Source organism: Oncorhynchus gorbuscha, linkage group LG17 (assembly GCF_021184085.1).
Source record: "Oncorhynchus gorbuscha isolate QuinsamMale2020 ecotype Even-year linkage group LG17, OgorEven_v1.0, whole genome shotgun sequence".
NCBI classification, from domain to species: Eukaryota; Metazoa; Chordata; class Actinopteri; order Salmoniformes; family Salmonidae; genus Oncorhynchus; species Oncorhynchus gorbuscha.
The window spans coordinates 7,918,797-7,937,003 of record NC_060189.1 but is presented as its reverse complement, the minus strand read 5'-3'; the positions used below and the strand labels follow the sequence as shown (position 1 = coordinate 7,937,003).

General features: G+C 44.7%; 1 protein-coding gene across 3 annotated transcripts in view; it reads right to left on the bottom strand.

Annotated features, from left to right (window-relative positions):
- LOC124001741 (ena/VASP-like protein) overlaps nt 1-17,964 on the bottom strand; it is a 73,604-nt gene extending 55,640 nt beyond the window's left edge. For 2 of the 3 annotated variants that reach the window (XM_046308766.1, XM_046308767.1), the window contains exon 1: nt 3,506-3,756. In XM_046308766.1, coding sequence (XP_046164722.1) covers nt 3,506-3,528 — 23 coding nt within the window. In that variant the 5' untranslated portion in view covers nt 3,529-3,756. Of the gene's footprint in view, nt 1-3,505; nt 3,757-17,567 lie in introns of those variants that run through there. The other variant, XM_046308768.1, reaches the window with a different exon arrangement.
- Nucleotides 17,965-18,207: the final 243 nt, after the last annotated feature.

Genomic DNA, 18,207 nt, shown 5'->3' with positions numbered 1-18,207 from the left:
CAGTATGATATACTCATTATGATAGTGTCATGTTTTGTCATAGATTGTCATGTCTTGTCCCTGTGCTTTCTCTTCTATTCGTTTTCCCCCTGCTGGTCTTATTAGGTTCTTTCCCTCTCTCTCTCTCTCTCTCTCTCTCTCTCTCTCTCTCTCTCTCTCTCTCTCTCTCTCTCTCTCTCTCTCTCTCTCTCTCTCTCTCTCTCTCTCTCTCTCTCTCTCTCTCTCTCTCTCTCTCTCTCTCTCTCTCTCTCTCTCTCTCTCTCTCTCTCTCTCTCTCTTTCCTGCTCCCAGCTGTTCCTCATTCTCCTAACTACCTCGTTTACTCTTTCACACCTGTCCCCTATTTTGCCCTCTGATTAGAGTCCCTATTTCTCCCTCTGTTTCCGCTTCTGTCCTTGTCGGATCCTTGTTTGCTGTACTGTGTTCTTGTTCCGTCCGGTCGTGTTTTTGCCTTCATCAGATGCTGCGTGTGAGCAGGTGTCTCTGTCAGCTACGGCCTGCGCCTACCCGAAGTGACCTGCAGTCTGTGGCCGCTTCTCCTGTCCTTCCCCTCTACAGACTAGAGGATTTCTGTTATGGATTCAGGATTTGTCGTTTTCTGTTTTGGACTTGAATAAACTCTGTTTCTGTTAAGTCGCTTTTGGGTCCTCACTCACCTGCATAACAGATAGTTACAGTATGATATACTCATTATGATAGTTATAGTACGCTATTCTCATTATGATAGTTACAGTATGATATACTCATTATGATAGTTACAGTACGCTATTCTCATTATGATAGTTACAGTATGATATACTCATTATGATAGTTATAGTACACTACATTCTGATTGGTTGACATGGAATCACTGAGGCAAAAGTACCACTATGGGTTTATTCGCTGTTTTCAATTGGTTAAACAAGTCATCCTCAGTTAGGATTGGTTAAACAAGTCCTCCTCTGTTAGGATTGGTTAAACAAGTCCTCCTCTGTTAGGATTGGTTAAACAAGTCCTCCTCTGTTAGGATTGGTTAAACAAGTCCTCCTCTGTTAGGATTGGTTAAACAAGTCCTCCTCTGTTAGGATTGGTGGACAGAGCTTTGGGACACACCAGGCTGCATTATGCCGTTGTCAAGGTGAATTACTATCATTGTCTGTCACTCCAGGAATCCAAAAAACCCAGCTGGACTTCAACATAGATCCACGGTGCTCACTAACTAACATAGAGCCTGTGGAAAAGATGTTGTTGGTATCAAACATCGGAGCAAGACACATCAAAGATGGATGGATGATCTCAGTAGACTACATGTCTTCCAAGATGAAAGGAATTGCAGTAATGACGTGGTCTGTGGTCGCCAAGGCGACGGAAGGGGTAAGTAAGTAGTAGACACATGGCTACAGCCCCTCCCCCCACCTACATCCCAAGCCCTCTGTACAGGCAGGTCCCTATCGTCACTAATCCTTATTCTTAAAGGGAAATGCAGTAATTTTGGTACTGTAGCAACTGGCTAGTTATGGGTCTGAGGAAGCACTCTCACCGGGGAGTTACGGTAGCTAGCACAATTTCTGTTTGATGTTAATGGTCAGTCATCAACTGAAAGGTAATGAGGATAGCAGATGTAGAGAAAGAGAGAGAGTTAGAGAGAGGAAGAGAGAGGGGGTTTGAGAGAGGGAGAGGGTTAGACAGAGGGAGAGGGGGGTTTAGAGAGAGGAAGAGAGAGGGGGTTTGAGAGAGGGAGAGGGTTAGACAGAGGGAGAGGGGGGTTTAGAGAGAGGAAGAGAGAGGTGGGGTTTGAGAGAGGGCAGGTGGAGTGAGGGTTAGAGGGAGACAGAGGGGGGGGGGTTTAGAGAGAGGGAGAGGGTTAGAGAGAGACAGAGAGAGGGGGTGGAGTGAGGGTTAGAGGGAGACAGAGAGGGGGGGGGGGGGTTTAGAGAGAGGGAGAGGGTTAGACAGAGGGAGAGGGTTAGACAGAGGGAGAGGGTTTGAGAGAGGGAGAGGGTTAGAGAGAGGGGCAGGTGGAGTGAGGGTTAGAGGGAGACAGAGGGGGGGGGGGGGGGTTTAGAGAGAGGGAGAGGGTTAGACAGAGGGAGAGGGTTAGAGAGAGTGCAGGTTGAGTGAGGGTTTGAAAGAGAGAGGGAAGAGAGAGAGGCTGAGGTAGTTTTAAAGCCAATAAATGCAGGTTCAGCAACAGCAAAGCTCCCCAAGGATGCCAGGCGCTGTTGTGCCTCCAGAATGCAGACAGGAAAATGGCTGCCAAGGTAAACAGAATCCTGACCTGAGTAGAAACAATATGCTTGTCATTCTATAAGGACTTTTATTAAATTATATTTTCACAAGCTCATATGTATATTATAAGCTTGTTATTACCACATTAAACGGTTGAGTGGTCTCCAACTGTTTTCACTTTGGGGGTAAATGCATTTTGTTTGTCAAGTGACAATGTTCCTAAAGCTCTCACTCCCTCCAAAGATGAGTTATGTCATCATTGTGCATACAGTCAGTTGTATGCCCTACACACTGACAGAAAGCATTTGTCCACAGTCCTGTGAGTGAATCCTGGTATTGGCCCTTAGCTAGAGAGTTATTAAACAGCTAAATTCCCCATTCCAGCATTCACAGAGCTTCCTCAGGTGGTTCTTCCTTCATACTGACTACATCTGTCACAGTCGTGATTAAAGACGGACCAAGGCGCAGTGTGCGTAGAGTTCCACATCTTTATTAACCTGGAAACTTCAACACAACAAGAAACGAACAACGAACCGTGTAGCACAATAACACAAACAATATCCCACAACCCAGGTGGGAACAATAGAGAACTTAAGTATGATCCCCAAATTAGAGACAACGATAATAAGCTCTAATTGGGAACCATACCAAGCACACCAACATAGAAATAGAAAAACTAGAACACCCCGCTAGTCACGCCCTGACCTACAACACCATAGAGAACCAAGGGCTCTCTATGTTCAGGGCGTGACAACATCACCTGGGTTGTGTTCAGTAGGGCACACCGTAGCATAAAACATAAAAAGAAAAGTCCAGGTTTTCACTCCCTGTTTATTAACTCAGTTTTCTTCCGTTTGGCACTTAATGAACACAACCCTAAAAATCCAGTCCTCACAAACTACTACCATTCCTTGATTAGAACATTTTGGAAAGTGGAATTTCAGTTTAGTTCCTGAATTTACAGAATTTAAATGGAATTGACCCCAACCCTGGTCCCAGTCTCTGTAATCTCCTCAGTCCATGTATCTAGAGATCCACCCAGCCTGCTGGTAGTAGGAGTCCTAACCCTGACTATATGATTGTCTTATCATCATTGTCCAATCACATCTCTGATTTATACACTTCACACCTGAATAGTCAAATTCCCAACAACGGCAACATCAGTTGTATCAAAGAACTATCTACCAATACCATTTCTCAACTATCCTGAACATACAGTATACTACTGTATCAACAGAACATTCTGAGGCAAATGGACAAGACAAAAGCGACACAGTGAGAAAGGGATTATCCTTACCCGAAATCGTCAAAGGAATACATGGTTGGCAGATGGTTTCAATGGAAGAGGTAGAAGTAAATAGTCTTGCACAAGACGAAAGGTGGGGAAGGTTACACGGAAGGGCAAGCATCAGTCAGAGTGGAGAGGCCAGAGTGGAGAGGTCAGATTGGAGAGGTCTGCGGAACTTCACACCTCATCTTCTATCTTCCTCAGAGGAGGTTCAAATAAACCCTCATTCTGGAAGCACAATAATCCACATTCTCCAGAACTGATGTGAAGGAAGAAGAGCACAGACAGCTTAGAGAGTGAGTGAAAGAGAGATGGAAGGAGTGTGAGAGTGTGTTTGTGAGAGAGAGCGTGAGTCAGTAAGAGAGAGAGAGAGATAAGGAGGAGAGAGAGAGTCAGAGAGAGTCAGAGTGAGTCAGTAAGAGAGAGGTGAGAGAGAGTCAGAGAGAGAGTCAGAGCAAGAGAGTAGTAGAGAGAGAGAGAGTCAGAGCGAGAGAGTAGGAGAGCGAGAGAGTCAGAGAGAGAGCGAGAGAGTCAGAGAGAGAGAGAGAGAGAGCGAGAGAGTAAGAGAGAAAGGCAAGAGAGAGTTAGAGAGAGAGTCAGAGGGAGTCAGTAAGAGAGAGAGGAGAGCGAGTCAGAGAGAGCATCTGAGCGAGTCAGTAAGAGAGAGAGCGGAAAGAGAGAGTCAGAGAACGTGATCACACCAGCAGTCACCTTGCCCTATACTCACATCCACTCGGAGGATTGGGGGGCTGTATAGCCTATCTGCCTCCGAGTAGTCTCGCCCATTGGATTTACTGAAAGAGCCACATGATCCCTGTAATCAGTGAATAACCACAGCATGATAGCCTGATCACAGATCTGTTTGTGCTGTATAACCAACTCCTAAAGTCATTGCCAAGAGAGAGAGAGAGAGATGGCGCCAGAGAAGATGGCAAACATGCTACGTGCCTCCAGCCGATTGTGTTTTTTTGTTCATTTTTTGCATTGTTTGTAACTTGTTTTTTTAAAACTTATTTTTGTACACAATGTTGCCGCTACCATCTCTTATGACCGAAGATAATTTCTAGACATCAGGACTGCGATTACTCACCATGGACTGGCAGAATCCTTTTTTTTTCTTTCACGACTCTGACGAGCCCGATGTGACGGATATACTGTTTCCTGGGGAACAGGCCCCGATCTCTGTGATCTGCGTGAAGAGGAGGTGGAGAAAAAGGGGCCGAAGGTCGGGCTGCCTTCTGAGAATTCGTAGGCGAACGAATGAGCCGCCACTTCCCTCCATTCTGCTAGCAAACGTGCAATCTTAACTGGTCGATTTTATTCTCCGAGGATATTAAAAACTGTAACATCTTATGCTTCACGGAGTCGTGGCTGAACAACGACAATATCAACATACAGCTGGCTGGTTATATGATGGACTGGCAGGATAGAACAGCGGCGTCTGGTAAGACAAGGGGCGGCGTACTATGTAGTTTTGTAAATAACAGCTGGTGCACGATATCTAAGGAAGTCATGAGCTATTGCTCGCCCGAGGTAGAGTTTCTCATGAAAAGCTGTAGATCACGCTATCTACCTAGAGAGTTTTCATCTGTGTTCTTTGTAGCTGTTTACATACCACCACAGTCAGAGGCTGGCACTAAGACAGAATTGAATGAGCTGTATTCCGCCATAAGCAAACAAGAAAATGCTCACCCAGAGGCGGCGCTCCTAGTAGCCGGGGACTTTAATGCAGGGAATCTTAAATCCGTTTTACCAAATTTCTATCAGAATGTTAAATGTGCAACCAGAGGAAAAAGAACGCTGGACCACCTATACTCCACACACAGAGACGCATACAAAGCTCTCCCTCGCCCTCTACTTGGCAAATCTGACCATAATTCCATCCTGCTGATTCCTGCTTACAAGCAAAAATTAAAGCAGGAAGCACCAGTGACTCGATCGATTAAAAAGTGGTCAGATGGAGCAGCTGCTAAGCTACAGGACTGTTTTGCTAGCACAGACTGAAATATGTTCCAGAATTCCTCTGATGGCATTGAGGAGTACACATCAGTAACTGTTCAGGGAAGTCAGGAACCAATACACGCAGTCAGTCAGGAAAGCTAAGGCCAGCTTATTCAGGCAGAAGTTTGCATCCTGTAGCTCCAACTCCAAAACGTTCTGGGACACTGTGAAGTCCATGGAGAACAAGAGCACCTCCTCCCAGCTGCCCACTGCACTGAGGCTAGGTAACACGGTCACCACCGATAAATCCATGATTATCAAAAACTTCAATAAGCATTTCTCAACGGCTGGCCATGCCTTCCGCCTGGCTACTCCAACCTCGGCCAACAGCTCCGCCCCCCCGCAGCTCCTCGCCCAAGCCTCTCCAGGTTCTCCTTTACCCAAATCCAGATAGCAGATGTTCTGAAAGAGCTCCAAAACCTGGACCCGTACAAATCAGCTGGGCTTGACAATCTGGTCCCTCTATTTCTGAAACTATCCTCCGCCATTGTCGCAACCCCTATTACCAGCCTGTTCAACCTCTCTTTCATATCGTCCGAGATCCCCAAGGATTGGAAAGCTGCCGCAGTCATCCCCCTCTTCAAAAGGGGAGACACCCTGGACCCAAACTGTTACAGACCTATATCCATCCTGCCCTGCCTATCCAAGGTCTTCGAAAGCCAAGTCAACAAACAGGTCACTGACCATCTCGAATCCCACCGTACCTTCTCCGCTGTGCAATCTGGTTTCCGAGCCGGTCACGGGTGCACCTCAGCCACACTCAAGGTACTAAACGATATCATAACCACCATCGATAAAAGACAGTACTGTGCAGCCATCTTCATCGACCTTGCCAAGGCCTTCGACTCTGTCAATCACCATATTCTTATCGGCAGACTCAGTAGCCTCCGTTTTTCGGATAACTGCCTTGCCTGGTTCACCAATTACTTTGCAGACAGAGTTCAGTGTGTCAAATCGGAGGGCATGCTGTCCGGTCCTCTGGCAGTCTCTATGGGGGTGCCACAGGGTTCAATTCTCGGGCAGACTCTTTTCTCTGTATATATCAATGATGTTGCTCTTGCTGCGGGCGATTCCCTGATCCACCTCTACGTAGACGACACCATTCTATATACTTTCGGCCCGTCATTGGACACTGTGCTATCTAACCTCCAAACGAGCTTCAATGCCATGCAACACTCCTTCCGTGGCCTCCAACTGCTCTTAAACGCTAGTAAAACCAAATGCATGCTTTTCAACCGATCGCTGCCTGCACCCGCATGCCCGACTAGCATCACCACCCTGGATGGTTCCGACCTTGAATATGTGGACATCTATAAGTACCTAGGTGTCTGGCTAGACTGCAAACTCTCCTTCCAGACTCATATCAAACATCTCCAATCGAAAAGCAAATCAAGAGTCAGCTTTCTATTCCGCAACAAAGCCTCCTTCACTCACGCCGCCAAGCTTACCCTAGTAAAACTGACTATCCTACCGATCCTCGACTTCGGCGATGTCATCTACAAAATGGCTTCCAACACTCTACTCAGCAAACTGGATGCAGTCTATCACAGTGCCATCCGTTTTGTCACTAAAGCACCTTATACCACCCACCACTGCGACTTGTATGCTCTAGTCGGCTGGCCCTCGCTACATATTCGTCGCCAGACCCACTGGCTCCAGGTCATCTACAAGTCCATGCTAGGTAAAGCTCCGCCTTATCTCAGTTCACTGGTCACGATGGCAACACCCATCCGTAGCACGCGCTCCAGCAGGTGTATCTCATTGATCATCCCTAAAGCCAACACCTCATTTGGCCACCTTTCGTTCCAGTACTCTGCTGCCTGTGACTGGAACGAATTGCAAAAATCGCTGAAGTTGGAGACTTTTATCTCCCTCACCAACTTCAAACATCAGCTATCTGAGCAGCTAACCGATCGCTGCAGCTGTACATAGTCTATTGGAAAATAGCCCACCCATTTTCACCTACCTCATCCCCATACTGTTTTATTTATTTACTTTTCTGCTCTTTTGCACACCAATATCTCTACCTGTATATGACCATCTGATCATTTATCACTCCAGTGTTAATCTGCAAAATTGTAATTATTCGCCTACCTCCTCATGCCTTTTGCACACATTGTATATAGACTCCCCCTTTTTTCTACTGTGTTATTGACTTGTTAATTGTTTACTCCATGTGTAACTCTGTGTTGTCTGTTCACACTGCTATGCTTTATCTTGGCCAGGTCTCAGTTGTAAATGAGAACTTGTTCTCAACTAGCCTACCTGGTTAAATAAAGGTGAAATCAATTTTAAAAAGTAATTGGCTTCATCAATACAGTGCCTTGCAAAAGTATTCATCCCCCTTGGTGTTTTTCCTATTTTGTTGCATTACAACCTGTAATTGAAATGTATTTGTATTTTTATTTCATGTAATGGACACAAAATAGCCCTAACCGGTGAAGTGAAATTAAAAAAGTAACTTGTTTCAAAGAATAATAAAAAATAAAAATGAAAAGTGGTGCGTGCATATGTATTCACCCCCTTTGCTAAGAAGCCTCTAAATAAGATCTGGTGCAACCAATTACCTTCAGAAGTCACGGAATTAATTCAATAAAGTCTACCTGTGTGCAATCTAAATGTCACATGATCTGTCACATGATCTCAGTATATATACACCTGCTATGAAAGGCCCCAGAGTCTGCAACACCACTAAGCAAGGGGCACCACCAAGCAAGCAGCACCATGAAGACCAAGGAGCTCTCCAAACAGGTCAGGGACAAAGTCGTGGAGAAGTTTAGATCAGGGTTGAGTTATAAAAAATATCAGAAATCTTGAACATCCCACAGAGCACCATTAAATCCATTATTAAAAAATGGAAAGAATATGGCACCACAACCATCCTGCCAGGAGAGGAACGCTCACCAAAACTCACAGACTAGGCAAGGAGGACATTAATCAGAGAGGCTACAAAGAGACCAAAGATAACCCTGAAGGAGCTGCAAAGCTCTACAACGGAGATTGGAGTATCTGTCCATAGGACCACTTTAAGCCATACACTCCACAGAGCTGGGCTTTAAGGAAGAGTGGCCATAAAAAAGGCTTTGCTTAATAAAGAAAAAAATAAGCAAACACATTTGGTGTTTGCCAAACGTGTTTGGAGATGTGGGAGACTCCCCAAACAAATGGAAGGTGGTAGGTGCCAGGCGCACCGGTTTGTGTCAAGAACTGCAACGCTGCTGGGTTTTTCACGCTCAACAGTTTCCCGTGTGTGTCAAGAATGGTCCACCACCCAAAGGACATCCAGCCAACTTGACACAGCTGTGGTAAGCATTGGAGTCAACACGGGCCAGTATCCCTGTACCAAGCTTTCAACACCTTGTAGAGTCCATGCCCCAACGGATGGAGGCTGTTCTGAGGGGAAAATGGGGGAGGTGCAACTCAATATAATGAAATGTGTTCCTAATGTTTTCTATACTCAGTGTATATATACACACATACACACAGACTGCAGAGAACATGCCAAATAAGGATTCCTTTAATTTTCTAGAGCTGAGATTTAGTCATTTGATACTACATGGTTGGTTGGTCTGGTTTCGTAGTGAGCATACAAGAAGCAGACTGTCTCTTCATCACTAAACTGCAGAGGACATCTAAGTAGAATGTGATGAATATGATAGCGCTTAGAGCTCGTTGAGCTGTATCACACAAACCACCACCGATCTGAGAAGCCTGTAGAAAAAAATGCGGAACTCAGGATTTTCATAGCGTATTCTACCTTTTCTTTTGGTCGATGAGTCACTGCGGCAATCGTGCTTACGTTTCCCAGGAGACTTCTCCCTGTGCAATGACTGAGTACGGCTGGCAGGGAGAATACAGATGAATCATAGCAATGATAAAAAACACTTACGCTAAAGCTATAAATAGCCCTGCATATAGGGAAGTTGTGGGATTGCAGTGGCTGCAATCGAAGCACTGAGGCTGAATAAATCATTGAATTGAATCTGTTCCCCTACGTCCATCTGATGATTTAAGGCTTCCCTTTAACACTCCCTTTTCGCTTCCTGACTGAGAGAACAGCCAGACACAGGCTACAGGACACACAGAGTGCTGCTTCCTGACTGAGAGAACAGCCAGACACAGGCTACAGGACACACAGAGTGCTGCTGCCTGACTGAGAGAACAGCCAGACACAGGCTACAGGACACACAGAGTGCTGCTTCCTGACTGAGAGAACAGCCAGACACAGGCTACAGGACACATAGAGTGCTTCCTGACTGAGAGAACAGCCAGACACAGGCTACAGGACACACAGAGTGCTGCTTCCTGACTGAGAGAACAGCCAGACACAGGCTACAGGACACATAGAGTGCTTCCTGACTGAGAGAACAGCCAGACACAGGCTACAGGACACATAGAGTGCTTCCTGACTGAGAGAACAGCCAGACACAGGCTACAGGACACACAGAGTGCTTCCTGACTGAGAGAACAGCCAGACACAGGCTACAGGACACACAGAGTGCTTCCTGACTGAGAGAACAGCCAGACACAGGCTACAGGACACATAGAGTGCTTCTTGACTGAGAGAACAGCCAGACACAGGCTACAGGACACATAGAGTGCTTCCTGACTGAGAGAACAGCCAGACACAGGCTACAGGACACACAGAGTGCTTCCTGACTGAGAGAACAGCCAGACACAGGCTACAGGACACATAGAGTGCTTCTTGACTGAGAGAACAGCCAGACACAGGCTACAGGACACATAGAGTGCTTCTTGACTGAGAGAACAGCCAGACACAGGCTACAGGACACATAGAGTGCTTCCTGACTGAGAGAACAGCCAGACACAGGCTACAGGACACATAGAGTGCTTGCTGACTGAGAGAACAGCCAGACACAGGTGCTTCCTGACTGGGAGAACAGGACACAGGCTACAGGACACATAGTGCTTCCTGACTGAGAGAACAGCCAGACACAGGCTACAGGACACATAGAGTGCTTCCTGACTGGGAGAACAGCCAGACACAGGCTACAGGACACATAGAGTGCTTGCTGACTGAGAGAACAGCCAGACACAGGCTACAGGACACAGAGTGCTTCCTGACAAAGTAAAAATCTGTCGTTCCGCCCCCTCAAGTTGGCTGGAACGTCCATTGGGTGGTGGACCATTCTTGATACACATGGGAAACTATTGAGTGTGAAATGCTTTGTATTTCTTGACAGACTAACACCGGTGCGCCTGACACCTACTACTATACCCCGTTCAAAGCCACTTAAATCTCTTGTCTTGCCCATTCATCCTCTGAACGCACACAATCCATGTCTCCATTGTCTCAAGGCTTAACAATCTTTCTTTAACCCGTCTCCTCCCCTTCATCTACACTGATTGAAGTGGATTTAACAAGGGACATCAATAAGGGATCATAGCCTGGATTCACCTGGTCAGTGTATACTATGGTGGCATATGAAACACATCAACTTGTCAAGCACGTATAAACTGTAAAGACCTTGTTTCAGTGACGTTCCACTCAAGCACATTTTGATAACATGGAGACGTATCCTTGGCACAGTGTAAAAGGCAGATCTGGGACCAGGCGAACAGCATGATGGGAACTTGTAAAAATGTTTCTTGGCGACACGGTCACTCGCACATTCACATATTTTAGATAAGGGCTTGGTTCAATACGCATCCCGGAAATGCAGCTTCACATGATGATTGACATTTAAAGGTAAAGTTCCATCGTTAGCAGAGACTGCATTCACGGTAAATGCTGCATATGTCGGCTCAATCGGAAATTACCTTTAATTTTCTATCACTTCACAGACTTGAATAGATCCCCTAATGAGGCTGCCTCCACTCCCTCCTTTACATTTATGTCACAGAATCTGTAACGCTTCAGCTTTACAGACTGAATAGAGCTTTTGGTCCTCTTTTGACGAAAATACCTACGAGATTTAATCACATTTTGATGACATGGGGATATATCCTTGGCACAGTGTAAAACTGTTCTGTGTAGTGTGTATACAGATGTAGGATCTTAATTTGATCAGTCTTTTGTTGCTGAGAATTTTCCTGCACCACAGGACATCTAGATGAGCTTTGTGATTTAAATACATTCACTGAAAACCCACACTAACATGTTACTGAAAACACACGTTACTGAAAACACGCACTAACACATGTTACTGAAAACACGAGTTATTGAAAACACACACTAACACACGTTCCTGAAAACCCACACTGACACACGTTACTGAACACACAGGTTACTAAAAATACACACTAACACGTTGCTGAAAACACACATTGCTGAAAACACACGTTACTGAAAACCCACACTAACACACGTTACTGAAAACCCACATTAACACGTTACTGAAAACCCACACTAACACACGTTACTGAAAACCCACACTAACACGTTACTGAAAACCCACACATACACGTTACTGAAAACCCACACTAACACGTTACTGAAAACCCACATTAACACACGTTACTAAAAACCCACACTAACACGTTACTGAAAACCCACACTAACACGTTACTGAAAACCCACACTAACACGTTACTGAAAACCCACACTAACACGTTACTGAAAACCCACACTAACACATTACTAAAAACCCACACTAACACGTTACTAAAAACCCACACTAACACGTTACTAAAAACCCACACTAACACGTTACTAAAAACCCACACTAACACGTTACTGAAAACCCACATTAACACGTTACTGAAAACCCACACTAACACGTTAAAAACCCACACTAACACGTTACTAAAACCCACCCACACTAAAAACCCACACTAACACGTTACTGAAAACCCACACTTTACTGAAAACACATTAACACGTTACTGAAAACCCACACTAACACGTTACTGAAAACCCACATTAACACGTTACTGAAAACCCACACTAACACGTTACCCACACTAACACGTTAAAAACCCACACTAACACGTTACTGAAAACCCACACTAACACGAAAAACCCACACTAACACGTTACTGAAAACCCACATTAACACGTTACTGAAAACCCACACTAACACGTTACTGAAAACCCACACTAACACGTTACTGAAAACCCACACTAACACGTACTGAAAACCCACACTAACACGTTACTGAAAACCCACACTAACACGTTACTGAAAACCCACACTAAAACCCACACGTTACTTAAAACCCACACTAACACGAAAAACCCACACTGAAAACCCACACTTAACACGTTACTGAAAACCCACGTTAACACACGTTCCTGAAAACCCACACTAACACGTTACTGAAAACCCACGTTAACACACGATACTGAAAACCCACGTTAACACACGTTACTGAAAACCCACACTAACACGTTACTGAAAACCCACACTAACACGTTACTGAAAACCCACATTAACACGTTACTGAAAACCCACACTAACACGTTACAGAAAACCCACATTAACACGTTACTGAAAACCCACATTAACACACGTTACTGAAAACCCACATTAACACGTTACTGAAAACCCACACTAACACGTTACTGAAAACCCACGTTAACACACGTTACTGAAAACCCACACTAACACGTTACTGAAAACCCACACTAACACGTTACCGAAAACCCACACTAACACGTTACTGAAAACCCACACTAACACACGTTACTGAAAACCCACACTAACACGTTAATTAAAATACACACAAACACACGTTTATATTAAGAGTATTGCACTTTCATGTAGCCAACTTTTAGCCAGCTAATAGCCTAATCACCACATTATGGACTAAACATTGAAATCCTATTGCTGCAGGATTATTTTGCTGTGACAATATAAGTCAAATTAAGATCCTCCATCTGTATCTCTCTATCTTTCATAATTTGGGGTAAATGGAAAAATTTGCCTGAGGCCTTCATGGGAACATGAAGCCATTACTCTCTATACAGTCCTGTACCACATTATGGTGTGGGAACATGAAGCCATTACTCTCTATACAGCCCTGTACCACATTATGGTGTGGGAACATGAAGCCATTACTCTCCATACAGCCCTATACCACATTATGGTGTGGGAACATGAAGCCATTACTCTCCATACAGCCCTGGACCACATTATGGCGTGGGGACATGAAGCCATTACTCTCTATACAGCCCTGTACCACATTATGGTGTGGGGACATGAAGCCATTACTCTCTATACAGCCCTGTACCACATTATGGCGTGGGGACATGAAGCCATTACTCTCTATACAGCCCTGTACCACATTATGGTGTGGGAACATGAAGCCATTACTCTCCATACAGCCCTGTACCACGTTATTGTCAGGATTTGGCCAGGGTTGTTCCGGTTTTTGGTCACTAGATGCCCCCATTGTGCCTTTTGACCTTTTGTTTTCCCTTGATCCCCATTATTATTTGCACCTGTGCCTCGTTTCCCCTGATTGTATTTAAACCCTTTGTTTTCCTCTGTTCTTTGCTCTGTGTTTGTATGTTAGCACCCAGCCCTAGTACTCTGAGAACTCTTGTTGATCCCGGTGGACTCTCTTGTGGAATTCTGTTTTTTGTTCTTGTTTGTTTGTTTTTTGAGTATCTTTTGAGGCTTTTTGTGCTTTACCTTCCACCTTGTGGATTTACCTTTTTGTCTTGGAGGATTACCTTTGATCTTGTAGGATTCCTTTTGAGGTTGTGGAGTTACATGTTTTCCTGAAGAACTTCACTTTTTACTTCATTAAATACACCGTCTCAAGTACTGCTGTGTCTGCCTCATCTTCTGGGTTCTGCCGACTATTCGTGGCTCAGTTGGTTAAGTGACTGTTTCTCACTCCGGAGACCCGGGTTCGTAACCGGGTCCTGACAGTTATGGTGTGGGAACATGAAGCCATTACTCTCTATACAGCCCTGTACCACATTATGGTGTGGGAACATGAAGCCATTACTCTCTATTACAGCCCTGTACCACATTATGGTGTGGGAACATGAAGCCATTACTCTCTATACAGCCCTGTACCACGTTATGGTGTGGGAACATGAAGCCATTACTCTCTATTACAGCCCTGTACTACATTATGGTGTGGGAACATGAAGCCATTACTCTCCATACAGCCCTGTACCACATTATGGTGTGGGAACATGAAGCCATTACTCTCTATACAGCCCTGTACCACATTATGGTGTGGGAACATGAAGCCATTACTCTCTATTACAGCCCTGTACCACATTATGGTGTGGGAACATGAAGCCATTACTCTCTATTACAGCCCTGTACCACATTATGGTGTGGGAACATGAAGCCATTACTCTCCATACAGCCCTGTACCACATTATGGTGTGGGAACATGAAGCCATTACTCTCCATACAGCCCTGTACCACATTATGGTGTGGGAACATGAAGCCATTACTCTCTATTACAGCCCTGTACCACATTATGGTGTGGGGACATGAAGCCATTACTCTCTATACAGCCCTGTACCACATTATGGTGTGGGAACATGAAGCCATTACTCTCTATACAGCCCTGTACCACATTATGGTGTGGGAACATGAAGCCATTACTCTCTATACAGCCCTGTACCACATTATGGTGTGGGGACATGAAGCCATTACTCTCTATACAGCCCTGTACCACATTATGGTGTGGGAACATGAAGCCATTACTCTCTATACAGCCCTGTACCACATTATGGTGTGGGAACATGAAGCCATTACTCTCTATACAGCCCTGTACCACATTATGGTGTGGGAACATGAAGCCATTACTCTCTATACAGCCCTGTACCACATTATGGTGTGGGAACATGAAGCCATTACTCTCTATACAGCCCTGTACCACATTATGGTGTGGGAACATGAAGCCATTACTCTCTATTACAGCCCTGTACCACGTTATGGTGTGGGAACATGAAGCCATTACTCTCTATACAGCCCTGTACCACATTATGGTGTGGGGACATGAAGCCATTACTCTCTATACAGCCCTGTACCACATTATGGTGTGGGGACATGAAGCCATTACTCTCTATACAGCCCTGTACCACGTTATGGTGTGGGAACATGAAGCCATTACTCTCTATACAGCCCTGTACCACATTATGGTGTGGGGACATAAAGCCATTACTCTCTATTACAGCCCTGTACCACATTATGGTGTGGGAACATGAAGCCATTACTCTCTATACAGCCCTGTACCACATTATGGTGTGGGAACATGAAGCCATTACTCTCTATACAGCCCTGTACCACATTATGGTGTGGGGACATGAAGCCATTACTCTCTATACAGCCCTGTACCACATTATGGTGTGGGGACATGAAGCCATTACTCTCTATACAGCCCTGTACCACATTATGGTGTGGGGACATGAAGCCATTACTCTCTATACAGCCCTGTACCACATTATGGTGTGGGGACATGAAGCCATTACTCTCTATACAGCCCTGTACCACATTATGGTGTGGGGACATGAAGCCATTACTCTCTATACAGCCCTGTACCACATTATGGTGTGGGGACATGAAGCCATTACTCTCTATACAGCCCTGTACCACATTATGGTGTGGGGACATGAAGCCATTACTCTCTATACAGCCCTGTACCACATTATGGTGTGGGGACATGAAGCCATTACTCTCTATACAGCCCTGTACCACATTATGGTGTGGGGACATGAAGCCATTACTCTCTATACAGCCCTGTACCACATTATGGTGTGGGGACATGAAGCCATTACTCTCTATACAGCCCTGTACCACATTATGGTGTGGGGACATGAAGCCATTACTCTCTATACAGCCCTGTACCACATTATGGTGTGGGGACATGAAGCCATTACTCTCTATACAGCTCATACACAGACATATAGCAACACTGTCCCCATGTAGACAATCACATGTGCAACCACAAATAGTTCCCACCCAAAACGGCGCTCTGCTGATGAGCTAATAACAAAGAGTATAGACCAAGGACCTGAACCTATATTCTAGCTGTCAAATAAAATCACAAAACTCCTTAAAATTTTTGCAGACACTCTTATCCAGAGCAATTAGGGTTTGATGCCTTGCTCAAGTACAAATCAAAAGATTTTTCACCTAGTCCGCTTGGGGATTTAAACCAGCAAACTTCCAATTATTGCCTAAAGTCTCTTAACCACTAAGCTACCAAATGATTGTTTTGGATTGGACAGCTCCTCGGAGGCAGTGAATCTGCAGACTCCCTACCGTAGTTCTGTGTATCCTGTGTATCCAGGTAGGTTGTCCAGTTCTGTGTATCCAGGTAGGTTGTTCAGGCCTTTAGTGTAGGCCTATAGGACGCTAAATAACGACAGAACCGTCCCAAAATACAATTCACCCGCAGGGCACAGGATTTATTTCACACTTAGGCCTGGTCATTTTCAACACACAAAGGCCATAACCTTACAATATTCCTCCTCCGCCCATGAAAGAACTGTGAGCTGAGAACTGTCATTTGTGTGTCAGAGCTCCCAGTCTTTTGTCTTTGCTATTCTGTAGGCGTGTTGTTGATGTTGACTGATCTCCCATAATGATGCAGCTAGATCAGTCAATAACTGGCTAAGTATATGGCCTGTACAGGAATATGTGTGTGTTTGTGTGTTTGTGTGTTTGTGTGTGTGTGTGTGTGGGGGGGGGGGGTCTCGTTTCCATGACAACATTGCTATTAAATGCAGGCCATCCAATAAAGGAAATGGATAGGTGTGTACAGAGTGATAATTAATAGAATAGAGTAGAAGGGAAAACACATGGATTCTATAGTTCTATATTATTCTATAGAATACCCTACCCATTGACATTTTTACGGGTTTATTGTGGCTGTGATCTTTCACAAAAAAACTGATTTGTCTATTGTGTAAATTCTATAATGCATACACGAGGACGCGCATATTACATGGATGTTACTCTATTAAAGCAGCCTACCATGCTGTGATTAGGCCTTTTCATATATAATATTTCGTCTAGATTTCGTCTAGATATTTCGTCTAGATCGTGAATTTATTCACATCCACATTATTATAAAGGCAACGGTCTGACAAATGACGCGGCTTTGCAAACCCAACACATGCTCAATTGCTTACCTCATTTTTTCTCCTGTTCAATTGGACGATGACATGAAGAAATTGACATATACCGGGTTTTCCCTCTCAGACCGTTTGTAAAGCAGAATGTTCTAATTCAATATAACTAAAATATCATACGCCAATGTTCACCAATTATGTATGGCTGTCGGCAATGCAGTCAGTCTGATTCTGAAATACAATGCGAGGAACCGAACGTTCTCCCTTTCTCTCTCAAAAGCTTTGCACTCCGTGTATTGTCTTGCATCCTTAATTCCATGTTCAAATGATGGTCGTGGTTGTCTCAAGAAGACGGGGGATTGTGGCTGACAGCAGCCTCCGAGTTGCCATATTTCCACCGTATTCGTGGTGTTTTGGCAAGGTGGAGATTTTGTAAAATAGTTGACCACAGCATGCAACCGGTCCAATGCTGCCCGCTTGAGACGACCGCCTATAACTGCATCATCTCGCTCTCTATCAGAACAATGGAATTACATAAGAAAGTCAATTTATAATAGTCTACCAAACCTAAACTGCATTTATATCACACATTTTCTTTCCCAATCATTACATCATTTCAACACACCCAAAATAAACTGGAATTTCAAAACGTCAATCAAAAAAAGATGGCAAAAAAAGTAAGTTTCAAAGATTTGAAGGA